This window comes from Symsagittifera roscoffensis, chromosome 1 (assembly GCF_963678635.1).
Source record: "Symsagittifera roscoffensis chromosome 1, txSymRosc1.1, whole genome shotgun sequence".
Classification (NCBI taxonomy): Eukaryota; Metazoa; Xenacoelomorpha; order Acoela; family Convolutidae; genus Symsagittifera; species Symsagittifera roscoffensis.
In genome coordinates, this window is record NC_087062.1 from 81,680,200 (window position 1) to 81,698,733 (window position 18,534).

The window sequence follows — 18,534 nt, forward strand, 5'->3', positions numbered from 1 at the left end:
AAAAAGAAAAACGAATATTCAAAAACATGACTGCAAAAATTACAAACACTTGCCACACATAAGAACTTGCCGAAAAATTTCTAAAAAAGTATAAAAATAACCCAATTACATCGAAAATTATGAAGAATGAAAACTAATCGGAAACGGTAAGAAAAGATAGATCACAACAAAAATAACATTAAAAAAACCGCCGACAATAGAAGAGATAAAACCGCCAACAAAGAATTTTCAAAAATTTCAGCCAGAATGAACCACACTCCTGGATCTCGGGCAGAATTTGCCGTCACATTCCTTTGCAGACAAAACAGTCGAGCCATTCTTGCAAAAAAAAATCTGGAAATTTATCATTTTTTATCGACATATTAAAACAATACGTTAAGCTATGAACTTCAACCAATTTTAAATAAAATTGCTCAAGCCTAATATACATTTAGTTAAATAAAATTTAAACTAACTAATTTCTTGCACTTTTAGAAAAAAAATCAGAGACTATACATTGCAAGAAAAATCCTGCAGAAAATTTAAAAAAAGTTTTATTTCTAACAGAACATTTTGGCGCCTATAAAAACCAGAAAACCATGAACTATGTTTACCCTAATGAAAATGAAGACAAAAAAGTATTTCAAAAATCTAACCAAAAATTAGAGAAATAATTATCCGGCAAGTAAGCCGACAAAAATTGGGTCGAAGAAAATAAAGCCGACAAAAAACTCGACTTACGTCTGAATCCAGCTGTTAAATTACAGCTTTTAGACGTATAAGTTGATTGAAATAGTTGTGCAGAAAAATTGGGTAGAAATCATTTGGAGATGACCTCAAATTTCAGTTATTCTGTTGGCAAAGTTGCTTACGGGAAACAAAAAGTTTAGTACCACTCGATTGTTATAACCTTGCTTATCGCAAGATTAAAAATAGTTGAAAAAAAATGAAAGTGATTTTAGAAAAATAGTCGATAAACTAAACCCCCAGTAATCAAAAACTTTTAGCTATTGAAAAGGGGCCACTAAGCCGACAACAAGTAGGTAAACGCTTATTTAGCCAAGAGCAAAAAAAATCAGAAGAAAATGATTTTAAAAAATTTTTGATCAATTAGAAAAGTTTGAAATCTTGCAACACAAACTACCTGAAACTTTCAGAAAAAATCAATCATTTTTGTCTCCAAAAAGAAACAACAGTAACTAAACTCATAAAACATAAACAAACAAACAAGTTCCTCAATGTGGCCACATAGCGGACAAAACATGAGCAGATACACGAAAGCCAACAATTCAGTTTTTCCCGGATAAAGTTTTTCAATTTCATACATAATGAAAAAACAAGGTCAGGCAGGAATCGAACCCCAGAACATAAGGTACAAAGGCAACATTGTTACCAATAGGTCAAGTGGGAAGGAGTCTCTGAGTTGCTAAGGTTAACTAATAAAGCAACTTTCGAGTTTTTACCGATTTGTAAGAAAAATTGCTTATGAGGAAAACAAGTCTAGTTCCCGATTACAGGACACTTACTGTCGCAAGAGTAGTTCTAAAATGATATTTCAACCTGTGAAAAACAAGCGCAAGTCTAAGACTTCTGCGGGGATGCGGATTTTCCATGTAAAAAGTTTTTTCGAGTTTTTAGGCAATTTTTGAAGAAAAAACCGGACCAAAATTGCCATTTTTGAACACTTTTGGAAAATTTTTGATTAAAAACTCAAAAAATGCTTTTTTGACACGCGCTTCATGTCGAGTATATGCTGGCGCCGTATTTCACAGGCCGAATGATGGAAAAGTATTTGATTTACCTGCAGCAGCCGATGTCATAGTCAATTCATTTTGAAGCTCGTGGATTGAAGCTTTCTCCAATTTGTCTGAAAACATGCAGCCAGATAAATGATGACAACCAAAATGTTGGCAAATTTGTTGAAAAAAAAAACGAAAAAGTTATCAGCTTACTTAGCTTCAAGTCTGCAAGACACGAAGTGAGTGACTCATTTTCTGTACTGAAATCTTTGACTGGTATCTGAAACAATTGTATGTTATAAGACTTTTTCATGAAAGAAAAACAAAAAATCACCAAGACCTATATAAGAGTAATCGCTACTTTCATGACTCTTAATAAAAAATGGATTCGAATCCTTCAGGTCAACGCAAATTTGATTCAATATGTGAGTTTATTTTCTTTTTTCTTAAAGATTTTGGATTCCACGAAATTTTTCTGTACAATTTTCCAGCGAAGAAAAGTATTGCAAGCGGTCGACGAGAATCTATCGGAAAAGTTTTTTTTGGATAAAACTGGGTTTGTTTGTTGCTGGGTTACCTTGCAAAGGAGTCCTCTGGACTCCAGATGTTCCAGAACGGGGGCCACGTTCTCTTTGAAGCTGGCAATTTCAGCCTCGATTTCTTCTTCGGACAACTGAGAAGTGGCCTTGAACACTTCCTTCATATCTTCGGACTCTTCTTCCAAAAACACTGCAAAACTCAGAGGCCCAACCTGTCAATCAATCAAAAAATGTCAATCAATCAAACCTGTCGATCAAAGAGTAAAGATTTGGCACAAAATTGCCAGCAGTGTCCATATAAAAGGGTTTTATACAATTCTCTCATACGATGCAACTTCTTGTCTCTTTCTGTGATAAAGTACAGTGGCGGATTCAAAAGTGCCAAAAAAAACGTTTTTTGTGCCTTTTTTCTTTTCAAAAACTTGCCTGCGCTGCAAAAAAATTGGCCAAAACACGGTCTTCATAGTGCTTTGGGAGATCTCGGAAAATCTATTTGGTGGTCGACCGAGAAAATTCTAGATCCGCCTCAGACTATTTATATGATTTTGCCTCAAAATCATAAAACTGTTAATATGATTATCATAAACATGTTATTTAGTAACTAGCAGGTCAAAACTCCCCAATTATGTTAATTTATTACTCGTATGGCTATTGTGTCTCAAGAAATCAAGTTTTTGACGAAAAAAACAACGCGTGCTATTTTCGTTAATGAGTTGTTTTTTATAAGCCTGAGGAATTTTGATTAAAGACATGTTTGAGGTTATGTTGTAAATATGCAAAAAGTAATGCGTACTTTTCAAAATGTCAAAATTTGGACGATTTTAATTTCCATATCGGTTTTCCTACTTTTACCAGGCAACCACCTCCGCTCATGCTCAGAATTGGCAATGTCATTTTGAAGAAAAAAGACAAAGCCGAAAAACGGGTCAACAATCCCTTGAGCTTGAACTTTGTCAAGACTCTAGGGAGCCGGGTAAGGCAAAGAGAGATAACGGACTATACAGGCTCACAGAAAAAAAATGTTTTTATCATTGATTCTGTTTTGGTGAAAAGAAAGCGTGTGAGTTGCGCAAAATTATTAAAATAGAAAGAGAAACAAGACTGCTCGTATCAGGGCGATGCCCTGAATGTTCCGACTGCCTTTTAAGGTCTATGGAACAGTAATAACATGAAAAATTAAATGTAAAAAAAATAAAGTAACATAAAAATTAAATGTAAAAAAAATTAAACTTTTTTAATTAAAGATTTTTGCAAAAACCATCCCCCATACGCCATATAAAGTACAAAGTGATAGATTTCGCTCCTATTAACAAATCATTTATGGCAAACAAACTTCCTTCCTTGGAACAAGTTTCAAGATAGATTGAATCTCCGCTCACGCGTTAATAGCGCGAAATATATCGCGCGTTAATTGTACCCAATTGGGCAAAAGGGCAATCTTTAAACCTCCATAATTTTACAAAAAATGATTACAGGCAAAATAGTTTTTCAAATTTAAGCTCAGGACAACAATATTTTTTAGTTATTTTATAAAAAGGTCCGTCAAAAACGGCTAGTTAAAAAGTCGAAAATTGTCTGAAGAAAAAACCACCCCGAGCTCAAATAATACGTTACTTTCGTTACTAAAGTAGGAACAAAAAACTCAATCCTATAAACTTTCACAAAATCTGTTTTATTTCAACATGAACGAAATTCGTTGTAACAAAATTGTAATTAAATAGTTAGTGGACAAACAATTCCTGCTTTACAAGAGCTGATGAACTGGTAAAGGCGATTTAGTGCTCTTTGAATACAGGTTTGATTAAAACTATCCAGACAAAATGAACAAAATTGGAAATTTTGAATTCGTTTTTCTCAAATTGGATTGAAATTAGACAGTTAGCGAAGAAAATAAGAAATAGCTTAGAAATTCGCCAAAATTATTTTGCGGCAATTTCGTTTACGGTAACCAAAAATTTAGATCAAAAACTGGTTCATCAGATCTTATCAAAATGAGCCTCTTATTCAGCTCAACAAACTTCTAGAAAACTAAAATGTTCACAATTTGGCGCAAAAAGTTTAAAAACGTTTGAAGCAAAGAATTGGAATTCCAATTAGTTTAAATACTTTTTGTTGGCTATAAATGGGGTACAAATTTATAATCTATTGAACAGATTTTTCGACATTATATCCTTCTAAAATTTTGTTGAGCTGTTTAAGAGGCTCATTTTGATAAAATTTGCTCATAAACTGACTCGAATTTGAACGTACTTTTCGGTTGATTAGCAAAAACTAAAATAACCGACAGTAAAGATTTCGGCGCTCTTCTGAAAGCCCAGATAGTCGACAATTGTCAAAAATTTTTGCGCAGTGGCTATTTTTTTGGGAACAAAACGCTATTTTCGGCGCTCATCTAACTATGATAACAACTGACCACTTTTTCGAACTTCTCCAGCTGGTCGGTGGACCTTGGGAATCCCTCGAGGAGGATCTTCTCGGATCCCGAGTGCTTCAGAACTGCTCCCAGTATAGCTGCCAGCGCCATGTCCTGCAACAAAAAAGGGTCACCTTTTAACTAGAAAAAAATCACCCACTTCTCTTCGTTTTTGGATATCAAAAATGGAGATTTTGTGGTTTTGCTACAATGGAATTACTTCTCAAATTAGTAATGAAAAACATGAAAAACCCTCAAACGCTGATTGAGTTTTGTGGAAGTTTTGAAAATCACCGGAGGAATAAAACAGGATAGAGGCATTTAAAGTTCGTGTCAAAAAACAAAATTCATGTCAAAGAAAATAAAATTCATGAGAAAAAACACTAAATTTGTAATCACAACTGGTTTAAAACCTTTCGCTTTGTTTAGTAAAATCTTAGCACTAGTTCGATTTATAACGAGACTTTTCTGATTATGTAAGGATAATGTAATTAATGACACTAACATGGGGAATATCTTGTGTTTGCAGCATAGTGGTCTTCAGGGCTGCTCCGAGGGGGGACTCGGTCTGGGCTTCGGCCGACAACACATCGCTCACTTTGAGTTTCTTGAAGTCGTGACTGTCCTCCAGAAAACTCACAACAGCCGAACTGTCTGCTGTGCTCGAACCTGTTTTAATAACACTAGTTATTAGCATCTTTTTTCATCTCATAATCTCGATCATATAAAATTTTTTTGAAAACCGATAATAATCAAAAATTATGCGGACGATTTGGGTGATCAATGTTTCATGAAAATGATTTGATTGATTGACTGAGATTTAATTCAATAATTTGCTATCTATTAGTATTTTCGTCGTTATCAAGCTATTCTATTCAAAACTTTTCCTTGGCGCGCTTGCTGCAAGCACTGAGGCTATTTTTTTAGGCTAAGATGAATTTTAATGGCAAATAATGTGTGATTATCACTCACATATTAGACAGACAAAGGCGGTTTCATTGAGTTCCGACGGGGGAACCGAATCTTCAGTCATCCCCGTAATCGCGACTTCCTCCACGGCGGCAATCTCATCCTCTTTAACCTCGCCCTCCTCCGGCTCAACTTCGGCTTCACCGAGGACATTTGCTTCCGTCTGCTCAGTCGAGAGCTCCGCGACGGATACGAATCCCAGCTTGGCAACCTCGGCCTTGACCGCCTCCCATTGGTCCCATTCGCCCAAGTCACTCGAAATCTAAAATTGAATCACTATTTACACAGTCGAAGCAGGAATGCAAAACAACGTGCAAAACAACACAAACATAGCATGACAAACTAGCAAACAGAATTTGCGACGAAAGCCGCTATGTCAAAAAAGTTTTGAAATGTCGAGAAAAGCTAGATCTACTAAAACTTTTGAAGCCAACAAACTTTGGTGCAAGAGCCAACAATTTTGATCAAACAACTTTTGAGTCAAACAAAACTTAAAAAAATTTAAAATACGAAAAAATTAGTAGCTCAAAAGACTCACACGCATAAGAAACGTGTTTTGCTCATCTAAAAGCACAATATGAGACCAATAAACCAATGAGGTGTAAGTCGAAAAATTTTTAGCCCAGTAAACAATAACACAGAAAAACGGAAAACATAGCCAATCGAAGATTGGAAAAGGGTAATGAACGCAACATAAAAAACACTGACTTTCTTGGAAAATCTCAATTTTCGAATTTCAAAGAAAAAAATTGATGCCCTTTAAGCTCTTTGAACTTCTAGAACAATTTATGACTGGCGCTTTTTTGATAACAGGAACCCAACTTGAGAAAAGTGGATCAATAGGTAGAGTTTTCATTCCGCTGGGAAATCTTAAAAATAAATTCCAGTTTCGAAACTACAAATCGTTCACGTTTTTTGCGCCATTTCCACGTTCGTATTTGGAGAGTGCTATTCACGTCACTTTCAGCAGATGAATTTCAATTGAACTCAAAAAGTGCATATATACCTAAGTGCATCAATATTTTAAGACTTTTTCCCGAAAAAAAAATCAGCAAGATCTATATAAGAGTCTTAACTACGTTCATTACTCTTAAAAAAAAACAGAACAAATATCCTAAATTGAACACAACCATTAAAACAACCGTATCTGATATGCAGATTTGATCAAGCTACGTCTGTTGGATGAAGAAAGAACCTCAGACAACCTCAAAAAACCTTGTGACCTACCTCAACCAACGGTGTTTTAGAAATTGCAATTAAAATTTTTAAAAGAAAATGAAACTTCAAAAATTGTCACTTTACGGGAAATAAGCCGACGACAAAAAGAAATAGACAAATGATAGTCCAAACAAGCAGAAATGTTTTGTTTGCAAAAAAACCGGTCCCGGTTGGACTCAAACCACAAGCCTTTGTCTTAAGCAGGCGTGTTACCTCTGCATGAAGAGAAGCACTGGATGATTTACTGACATTGAAATTTCTATGAAGCAAGTTGAAACACATGTTAAGTGTTCACGCGCGAAATCTCGTGAATAGTTTGTTACAGGAAAATTAATTTAATACGGTTGCAACACCCTTTCTAATCGCAATGGTAAAAATTCAATTGAAAAAATTGGAAAATCGTGAATGAACTCGTTGAAAAAAATCGATAATATCAAATTAAACTATTTTTTTTTGCTGATATTTTTGGCATTTTGGTGACATTTGTTTTTTGGTGCCAAGTGAACAACCTAACCTCATCACAATCTTTCAAAAACACCTTCCAAATGTAGTTTGTAAAGGAGATCATTCGTTTGATCAAAAGCATTCTCAATAAGTTCAGCAATCATTGTACATATAAGCCTAACTGCTCAAAATTGCCTTTTAAATTCAGGGGTGTGATCGTTCACTTGGTAAATAGAGGAACTATATTTTTCACGCGGGCCTTTTTCTTCAAGCATAATTCGTCTTTACTAAATAGACGTACCCTGAATAACTTGTCGTGTTCTTCAAAGTGGGATATTATTGGCTGGGTGATTTGTTTGAAGCTGGCGATGTCTTCTTCGGCAGACTTGTGAGTCGACTCCTCTAAGGTCTCTTGCAGACTGTCGTCATTCTGCTCGAAGTAAACAGCCTGAGTCACAGCCCCCACCTGAATTACATGAGAAAATGAGTTAACAAGTGCAATATGTGCCCATGCCCAAAAATAAGAGAATACTTGCTTGTTGTAACATTGCAATGAAAAACTATAAAATCGATTTACTATTTGACCTAGAATTTTAGTGTTTGACTAAAATCCTTGGTAAAAAAAATCCTCCAATAATCCACCAGTCAACGAAACTCATGAAACACTGTAGCCAATCCAGGGCTTGATTTTCCTTATTTTGGACCACTTCCCATCATAAATTAATTTAAGTTCGTTTGTGTATTTGGTTTTTTGTTCTGGCCATAGAAAAGGGGGAGGAACTTTGAATACAGGTGTGTTTTAGTTTTTTCTTCCTTTTTTTCCACGCAAAGTCAGGTACCACTAATAATTATTGGACTGGGCTCAAAGATGTACCATATTGATCCCCTTCCAGTTATGATTCGAACGACTTTAAAAAAATTTACCGGCTATTGTAATTTTTTGTTTCGTCGAATTATATGAGCAAGAAGCGGTTACGTAGCAAAAAAAGACAGTCACAAAATGGACAAAGTCGTCAGCCGGTCAGAATCAAGAAAACAAACGTACAAAGTATTTTTTTCGACTTTGATTGGCTCACGACTTTGTCTACTTTTTGACCGCACTTCACAAGTATTTCGTAAGTTTGTTTTCTTATCTCAATTCTACACAACGCGTCTACTTCATGACATGTCTACTTTACCACACTCTGAACAAAAGTTTACCTGTTCTTCAAAAAGGGATAGACCCTCAATGGACCTCGGGAACCCGTCAATGACGTAGCCGTAAACTTGTCCGACTTTTGACATCTCCGCTTTGATCAATTCCACAGAAATATTCTGCCAACAACATTTCAAAAAGTTACTTTTGTTAACAGCTTCAAGAAACTTAGCATTGAAAAGAGGTCGACCTTGAGTTTTAATTAAATTTTTAAAAATTTCTTCATTCCGTGGCGTCAAAAAAATTAGACGAGTTGGTTTAGGTGGAAGATAATCAAGCAGATGCTTATGTGTTTTCCGCCCATTCTTCAAATCGTGTCGACGCCAGGTCTCTAATGAACTCTCGTCTCTCGAGCAAAATTAACCTGCTACAGGTTCTAAAACCCTGGGAATTTTTTCAGAGGTTATTCCGGAAGCAGAACTTACATCTGGAATCTGTTCACCCGCATTCACCATGTCCTTGATAGAGTTTCCCACTTCGGAGCCTGACTTGACCTCTTGGTCCAACAGGTCTCCCAGCCGAATGATGGCCAGGCCGAAGTCGTCCTTCAAGGAAGCAAAGTGGTGCTCCTTTCCACAACCCACCGTCCCTGATAAACGAACTTTCTGCTATGTGAGTTTTCTAATAAATAGTTATAGAAATTTCAGTTCCCACAATGAGTATAAGCTTAGATAAAAACTGCTCGCGTTTTTGCAAACTATATTTCATTGACCAGGGGCGGATTTAGGGTGGAAGGGGGGGGGGGCTGGGGATACGCTTTTTTTTTCTTCAGGGATTCAACCCCCTGCCGACCCAAAGGGTCCCCCCTTTGTACTTCTTTGAGATATCGATTTTGGGTGATGGACCCTAAAATTTTTCTAAAAGCTCCTTAGTCGCCAATATATACTAATTTTAAGGGGGGAGCCTTTTTTGGCCTGATTTTTCTCAAAATTTTACCTGCGGCGCAGAAATCTTAGCCAAAACAGTGTTAGTAGTGCTTTGGGAGAGCTCGGAAATTCAATTTGGTCGACCAAAAAAAAGTCGGCTAAATTTCGAAATTTTTTTGAAAATCCCCCCTCGAGAAAATCCTAAATCCGCCCCAGTCATTGACGCTTTTTGTTCATTTTTTTATTTAATAATTTTTTTAAATTAAACTTTGAGATTAAATTAATTTTCATTGCAGCTAACTTTTGATTTGTTTTTCTATTGTATAAATGTTGTTTCATTGCTGCTTTAGTTTACTGTCAATAATTGATTATATTTCGAACAAAAAGTAGCGTAGAGATATTTGAAATAAAGAGTATAGAATAAATATACCTATGAGCACACACAGAACAGGGCTCTTTCCCTTCTCCAGTGTGAACTTGGTGTCTTTCAAATCTATCTCTGGCGGTAGTGTGGCTGCCAGAATTCCCACCGGCTCGGGTGTCGATTCTTCTACTTCACCGGTGGAGGGCTGGTCCGCTTCTGATTTAATAGGCGGCAACGCATTGTATGGGTTCAATGATGAACTGGCTGAAAATAAAATACTCATTTTGAGAATATTTTAAAAAATTCCTCAAAATAGCTAGAAATTCATATTTTGATATCCGTTTATTTTGACTTCTTCGGGTTTGACTTGTTCAAAATCGACTTCTTCGGATATCAGCCATTAAATTTTTTCAAAGTAATCGACGGAACAACTTCCAGTAAAAAAAATTAAGTTAATTTGATACATTATCTGTTGAAGGACTTAATCCGAGAGGAAATTTCACCAAAAATATGAAACTTTCCCAATGTTCAAAAAAAATTTTCGAAATCAGTTTCATTTGAACCAGGAGTCAGCTCCTCAATTTTGGTGGCCAAACTTTCAAAAGTGTCCATCTTTTCATACTCATTTTATTTTACTATCAATTCAGCAACCCGAACAACCTAACGGCTTTGGCGCCAATGTACACTAGTTTTGAGGAAAGAGTGCGCGCCGAAATAACGTAAGAACAAAAAATTCAAAAGGCTGACTTTAAAAAAAGTTTGAAAAATTGTCAACCTTTTTAAATTGACATTTGGCTGCATTGAGCAATTTAAAAAATTTTGTCCTCGTACAACTTCGTAAAATCGATAAAACTGCTGTTTATGAAGGAAAAATTGCTAGTGGTTTTTAAACGGTAGACGAGCTAAATTTACCTTGAGTATTTTCAGCTTTCTTTTCTTCAGTTTGCTCCTCTTCTTTTTGAGTGATGAACGATTGCTCCCTTTGTGGGTCACGTGGCGAAATGGGGGGCAGAGGGTCCTTCTTCAGGGCAAAAGAGTCCCAAGTCAGCTTCTCTGGTCCCATCACTTTCGACTTACTGATGCATTCTTCCAAAAACTCAAGTGGGTTTGCTGGGCGGGCGTACATAAGTCCAGTCATCATGCTCTGATAATAGTTTAATGAAACAAGAAGGCTCTTTTCCAGTTTCCTATACCTCCCCCCATTGTGAATTTACAACGTGAAATTTCTTGAAAGTTTTTATATGGCAATTTTCATGAAAAAAAAGTTGTAAAAAATTGTTCACTTGTTCACGTTCACACGTTTTATTGCAGTTTAGAACATATCAAGTTCATTTAAAATAGGCTTTCATAAATCTAATTTCAGAAAAAATCACATGGGGTACGGGAAAAAAGCCAACAAGCAGGTGGTTTAGTCAAAAATTAGGTCCACCTCGTAAAGCATCAATCTAATTACCTAGTTATTAACTCATAAAATTTTCCTAAATATCAAAAAAATTACAAACTCTAACAAAAAGTTAATGCAAAAGCAACAGTTCCATAGTTTTCCAGCTTTTGCAAATAAATAAAAAAAACTCCGTTTTTTGTAAAAATTATTTTGAACATTGTTAAAATTATTAAAACATTCAACATAAGAAACCCAAACTCTGCTCGTCGGAAGCAATTTGGTATTTCTGATCTATAAAAATAATGTAAAATTTTGCCCATGACATTGAATTGTAAAACAATATGTTTGTTTTTATTCATTTTTTTCCAAAGACAAAAAATCATTGCAAATACCTCAAGAAAAATTGGATTTTTTTGTTTTCTCCTCCAGATGTGATACATTACTAATAAAATTTAGAACAGGGTGTTCGATTGTTAAAGTAATTGGGCCCGGAAAAAGAGCCGAAGAAGTGACATGTAAATTAAAAAGGCTAAGCATATTTGGCTCTTTTCCAGTCCCCCCCTTTGGTTTTTTCCAAAGATCAATACAAGAGCCTATTAAAAACGTCCTATGGTTTTCTTAAGTGGGCTCTTTTCCAGTTTAATCCCCCCTTTCAAATTCAATACTGAAAAGTCTATTTAACATTGTCATAATGCAAGGAAATTTGGCGTGGTGAACAAATCGACAATTCTGAACAGATTTGTTCTGCATACTTCACAGCGTAACATCACGCATTTAGCCGTAATAACACGTAAAACAAACATAAAACTCGGTATTTTGAAAGGGGGGAACTGGAAAAGAGCCCTTAAATGCAGTAAAACGTCTCAGCGTGTACAAGTAAACAAATAATTTTTACATTTCTTAAATGTAGATTGCCGTATGAGCAATTTTTAAACCACTTTATGTTGTAACTTTACAAGGGGCGGGGAAACTGCAAAAGAGCCGCATATTTGGTCGAATACCTAACCTTAAAAAACCACTCGTTACACCAGAAAATTGATGCTTTCTGTGAGGTGGGGGGGGGGGGGTGTTGGAAATGAGATGAAAGATTTTGTTACCTCGAAAAGTTGTGGAATTTCTTTTTCTGCCATATAACTCTTGGCTTCAGAGTCAGTTGTCAAAGATTTTTGCGGGTCCATTTTTGCTATTGATTGAGAGAAATGTTAATAATTCGTAACTAAATTGAATATTGATAAAACCCTAATACAAGTTTTGTGCAAAATGGCAAATCACTACAAATATGGCGCCGATCAAAAAATATTAGGTGAGGTGTTTTACTTCTGAAAATGCATGTATCACTTAGTCGTCACAATAATAATCAAAGAATTTGAGTATCACGCATTCAAAAATCAACAAAATATATATGAAGTTTTGATTCATGCGTTTGCTATCATGGTACTACCAAAACGCGAAAACGTTGTTGTTTTATACGGCATTTTTAAGGCACGTGCAACAAAAGCACATAAATATTCTCAATATAATGGTGAAAATTTGAAGGAAAATTTGAACAAACAAAGCTTGAAGCTCAGTTACGATACGCATTTTAGAATTAAATGATCAATAAAAAGAGATTTTTGTATCGTTTTTTATAATTTACAACTCTCCCTGAGTTTCGTTGTTTAAAGTGTTCTAATAAACATGTTATGATTAATGATGACAGCGGCCTGCGGAAAAACTCAGCCATGCGTAATATACCAGGCCATTATCGGGGTGTGGCTAAAACAAGTTCGTTTAGAAGATCCGCCGCAGCAGCCCCTATCCTTTCGGAAACTCCACCCCTAATCAATTTTTCGCAAGTTTTTTTTCGCAATTTAAACATCTAAGCAAGTTTTTGTAGGTACAAGACGTGATACTCTCACTTTTCTACTTTGATCATCTTTGAATTTTAATTTCGAAAAACAACTTAAGCGTTTTCATATTGCAATAAAACTTGGTATGATGAATAAACCACTATTTGTGAACCTTTTTGCTCTTCATACTTTACATCGTAACATCACCTATTTAGCATAATAACACGTAAAACAAAAACAAAGACATTTTGAAAAAAGGAAGAAACGGAAAAGTGCCGTGATACTTAAACCGTGGTAATTAGGAAACTTCTGGAAAGCTTACAACCTTTTTCACATTTTCTTCAGCTGCATAACCTATGTATCAACCCGTTTTGGATGCAAGATGCATAAAGTGACAAATAGTAACGAGTATACCATTGAAAAGAGCATTAACTTAAAAACTAGTTTCAAAATGGCGGTGGCTGAGGCGTTTCAACCAAAAGGTCGGTCGTTTGAGACCCGGTATCTTTTATTCGGGTGTTTTAGTCTGTTGCTTTTCACGCAAAATCAGGTACCAAAAACAACACAGAGGCGAAGCAGAGCTTCTCACAACTTCAGATAAAACACAAACATAAAAAAACGTAAGAAAAAAATTGAAAGTTTTGCCAAAAAATAAGTTGAACCAAAATTGTTGTGTGTCTCGATAAAAGATCACTAGCAGCCTAGCTAAAACTGGAGGTGGCTGTTTGATATTTTTGGATTTTTCTAATTTGATGTAAGATGAAATATAAATTTTCAAAATTGTACTGTTTGCGGGAAATGTCACAAACAATTCCCGCAAACGGTTTTTTTGATTGAATCTTTCATCTCAGATTTCATAAGTTAGTTTTTTTTTTTTTAAAATAAAAAAAAAATTGATAAAAATAGAATTTCCCGCTAACCATAGCTTTTTCTGTTACAAAATTTTGGGCGGACTCTTTTATGAAGTAATTTGCACGGAACCTGTAATTTAAATTAACTCAGAAGTTCAGATTTGGAGGGGTTTTTGAGGAAAGTTGAGTAGTTTTAAAAAACGGTAAAAAACCAGATGTTGAGTTTTCCGAGGGCCACAAGTTTTGTTTTAGAAAAAAGTGAAGTTTTACAAGTTTTTTGCAGGGAAGCCTCTCACAATCCACTCGCTCTATTGAACCCAAAGTTTTTAATTTGGAAGGGTAGTTTTCGAGAGAAGTAAAAAACCAACAAAAAAATCTAAAAGTTTGTTTTTCCAAGGGCTATAATTTTTTGTCTAAAAAAATTAGGGCGTAGCAGCATATGCAAGGGAGTTTCGCAAAAGTAATTTTGAAATAAACCAAAAATTTCAGATATGGGCGTGTTTTTTTTCCAACTGTTTGTTGGGTTTAACCCAAACTCTTAGATTTTAGAAAGTAACTTTGAGAAAAGTCAAAACTGGCCAAAAATTTTTCGAAAAATCAAATATTTGACTAATCCGAAGGACATATTTCTTTATGGAAGGAGCTGGGCGTAGCTACTCACTTACGCAGAAGAACTTTCAACAACCCGTTCTATCCATTGAATCAAAAGTTTTGGGTTTGAGAGGGTAGTTATTGGGAAAATGAAAAAATCCAAAAACTTGGGTCAAACCTTCCAGCCCCAGACTGTTACGAAAGCTGCACACAGTATGTTAAAGTAAAGTACAAAAAGCGACTAACGGACTATAAAGGCACACATATACAGAGGTGCAACTGGTTTTTTCATTGATACCATTTTTTGAACAACAGTAAAATAGTTTTTCGGAAAATTAAAATTTTTGCAAAAAGTGAAAAAATGTTGAAAGCGTCAAAAAAATAAAAATGAAAATCCCTAAGCCATGCATTTTTATAAGCCTGTTTTTATCAAACAAGAATGATAAGTTTAAGATGCCAAGTAGGAAATTTGAATTTTATTTTAGTAACTGAACAAAACTAACGAAGCGGAAATAAAGCCGACAATCTTTGAGCAAAACCAATTGAGCCGAAAAAAAATTGATTTGATAAAAAACTTCAAAAAGTTTGCTGTCCTCTCTGAAAACATCCAACAGCACTAGCAGCTAACATGATACTTGCGCGATGCGGCAATTAAGCCGACAACACTTGAGCAGACAAACGAAAATTCGACAATTCAATTTTTATCGGAGAACAAATTTAATACAACCCCACAGCTTAGGCTGCAAAAGCAACCGCGTTACCTTCAGGTAGCTGGGAAAAAATCTTAAAATTTTCAGGCTTAAATAATAGAGCAAGTTCAATTTCATGTAAGAAAAATTATTTACGGGAAAAAAGTCTAGTTGCCGATTAAAAGATACTTGCTCTCGCATGTGGCATAATTAAAATGGGTCAAGTGATGTATTATATTAGCGCTCTTTCAGTCGTTATTTGAACAAAATCAAAAGTTTTGATAAAAGCCGGGGCGAGAAAAACTTATTTAACTCTTTCAATTTTTGATGTATTTTCGGGCGGAAGAAATGAGCTAGCAGGCTTATTTTTTTGTCAATCAAATCAGCTACCACAAAAAATCATCAAATTGTGTGAAGTAACATATCATATTCAAGTCCCTTCACCCAGAATTCAAACTAAATTTTAAAAATTCAAAAAATTGTCCCAGTGTTGAGAAAAATTTGGTTAAAATTTTTAAGTTGCAGATCAAATTGAGCGAGAAAAGAGAAATAGCAGGCATATTATAGTGTAGTGGGACTAGCTGCGAAGCTTTTGTTTTAACCCAATAAAGTTATTTGTGAAGTTGTTTTAGTCTTGTGACTGTCGAATGTGTCTAAATTCTAGACTTTAGTCTGATCTTTTTACCACACCACGTACAGAAGACCCGGCACTAAATTGAACAAAAAATTTTAGAAAATTTAAATGTTTTTTAAGAAAATGGTCGGAAAATTCTGTGCTACCTGCACAAAAATAGGCGATTCTTGTTCTTAACGGCGTCAAATTTCTCGAATCTGATTGTTGACACTTTTAAGAGTCAGTTTCGGGTCTTTTCTGTTACACAGTCCAGAATAGCCAAACTGTTAATTGAGCTTCTGTTTTGTTTCAGAAGGCCTGTATTTTTCTGAATATCTATTTGCGTGATCGAAATAGTAGCTCATGACAACTTTCTCATAATACATAATGCGGATAATCTTCGATGTGTAATAACAACAAGGCGAAAGATTAATCGTATCAGGGAAAAACCCTGATTGTTTAGATTGCACCTTTTTGTCCAAAGAAATGCGGACTGTTTTTGATTTGTAATAACACCCTGGCTGTTTAGACTGCTCGTTAATGAAAAGAAAAAAATGAAAAAAATTTGTACTTTTTTAAATTTGTTTTGAAAATAATCTCCCCATAGCTATGAAAAAAGTGAAAACTCGCTTTGATAGTTTCAGAAACTCCATTCAGTATCGATTAGATAAAATGTCGTAACTTTTCTGGAGAAAAAACGACCGAATACAAATCTTTCTTTCATTCGTTCGAAAATCTGAACAATAGGGACAGATATCAACACCAAGGTTAAATATAAAAATAACCAACAAAGAGTTCCAGGTTCATTAATAACATCAATTGAAGCTCCTGATAACTGTAGAAAACTTTTAAATGACTTTTTTCAACACCGGCAAAGCGGAGCGTCGCACCACTTGCGATAAAACACATACATAAAAATGTCGAAAAAAATAAGAAAATGTTGAAAGTAGATGAAATTTTTTTTCGTATTTCTCGATAAAAGATAACTAGGGGCCCAGCTAATGCTGGAGGTACGTGATTGATATTTGTTGAGTTTGTTATACTGATGTGCGATGAGATTGGACTTTGAACAAACCTTAGTTTTTTCTCTACTAAAATAAGTGAGTAGTGAAAACTTTTGAGTTTGACATTCTTCAAAAAAAAAAAAAAATGTATACAAAAAATAACTAAGAAAGCGACGCTTCTACAGAAAAGTTCTTGCAGCCATATCTTTTGAATTAACCCTTCATCTCAGATTTGGTAGGGTAGTTTTTAAGAAAGCTTAGAAATTTTCTCAGCAACGGTCGAAGTTCAAAAAATTTATTTTTCGAAATCCATGGAATTTTTTCATACTTTAGGCGTGGCTACTTAAACAGAGAAGATTCCTCAAACCAGGTTTCTCGATTGAACATTTAACTTGAGAAGGTAGTTTTTGAGAAACATCGAAAAGTTTCAAAAACGGTCAATTTTTCAAAATACTGACTTTTTTGATGGCCATAACGTTTTCTACAAAAAACTGGTCACATGCAATTATGAATTTAGGCAATCAACATGAAGTTTTTTGAGTAAGCCCTTATTATCAGAGTTTTCGGAAAAAATCAAAATTTTTCCAAAACTGTCAACTAATAAAAAAATTGACATTTCCAAAAATCATAGCTTTTTGTGTCCGTAATATACCAGGCCATTATCGGGGTGTGGCTAAAACAAGTTCGTTTAGACGATCCGCCGCAGCAGCCCCTATCCTTTCGGAAACTCCACCCCTAAGCAATTTTTCGCAAGTTTTTTTCGCAATTTAAACATCCAAGCAAGTATTTGTAGGTACAAGACGTGATACTCTCACTTTTCTACTTTGATCATCTTTGAATTTTAATTTCGAAAAACAACTTAAGCGTTTTCATATTGCAATAAAACTTGGTATGATGAATAAACCACTATTTGTGAACATTTTTGCTCTTCATACTTTACATCGTAACATCACCTATTTAGCATAACAACACGTAAAACAAAAAAAAAGACATTTTGAAAAAAGGAAGAAATGGAAAAGTGCCGTGATACTTAAACCGTGGTAATTAGGAAACTTCTGGAAAGCTTACAACCTTTTTCACATTTTCTTCAGCTGCATAACCTATGTATCAACCCGTTTTGGATGCAAGATGCATAAAGTGACAAATAGTAACGAGTATACCATTGAAAAGAGCATTAACTTAAAAACTAGTTTCAAAATGGCGGTGGCTGAGGCGTTTCAACCAAAAGGTCGGTCGTTTGAGACCCGGTATCTTTTATTCGGGTGTTTTAGTCTGTTGCTTTTCACGCAAAATCAGGTACCAAAAACAACACAGAGGCGAAGCAGAGCTTCTCACAACTTCAGATAAAACACAAACATAAAAAACGTAAGAAAAAAATTGAAAGTTTTGCCAAAAAATAAGTTGAACCAAAATTGTTGTGTGTCTCGATAAAAGATCACTAGCAGCCTAGCTAAAACTGGAGGTGGCTGTTTGATATTTTTGGATTTTTCTAATTTGATGTAAGATGAAATATAAATTTTCAAAATTGTACTGTTTGCGGGAAATGTCACAAACAATTCCCGCAAACGGTTTTTTTGATTGAATCTTTCATCTCAGATTTCATAAGTTAGTTTTTTTAAAAAAAAAAAAAAAAAAAATTGATAAAAATAGATTTTCCCGCTAACCATAGCTTTTTCTGTTACAAAATTTTGGGCGGACTCTTTTATGAAGTAATTTGCACGGAACCTGTAATTTAAATTAACTCAGAAGTTCAGATTTGGAGGGGTTTTTGAGGAAAGTTGAGTAGTTTTAAAAAACGGTAAAAAACCAGATGTTGAGTTTTCCGAGGGCCACAAGTTTTGTTTTAG

The 18,534-nt window shown here is 34.9% G+C and overlaps 1 protein-coding gene across 1 annotated transcript in view; it reads right to left on the bottom strand.

Annotated features, from left to right (window-relative positions):
- Positions 1–12,581, bottom strand: part of LOC134850952 (uncharacterized) — a 33,003-nt gene extending 20,422 nt beyond the window's left edge. Inside the window, exons 1-12 of the mRNA XM_063866786.1 lie at positions 12,208–12,581; positions 10,639–10,870; positions 9,793–9,990; positions 8,922–9,085; positions 8,502–8,615; positions 7,603–7,767; positions 5,643–5,901; positions 5,176–5,339; positions 4,671–4,784; positions 2,296–2,469; positions 1,932–1,998; positions 1,781–1,846 (exon numbers count right to left, since the gene is read on the bottom strand). Of these exons, the coding sequence (XP_063722856.1) occupies positions 1,781–1,846; positions 1,932–1,998; positions 2,296–2,469; positions 4,671–4,784; positions 5,176–5,339; positions 5,643–5,901; positions 7,603–7,767; positions 8,502–8,615; positions 8,922–9,085; positions 9,793–9,990; positions 10,639–10,870; positions 12,208–12,288 (1,798 nt within the window). The 5' untranslated portion in view covers positions 12,289–12,581. The remainder of the gene's footprint in view (positions 1–1,780; positions 1,847–1,931; positions 1,999–2,295; positions 2,470–4,670; positions 4,785–5,175; positions 5,340–5,642; positions 5,902–7,602; positions 7,768–8,501; positions 8,616–8,921; positions 9,086–9,792; positions 9,991–10,638; positions 10,871–12,207) is intronic.
- Between the last annotated feature and the right edge of the window lie 5,953 nt (positions 12,582–18,534).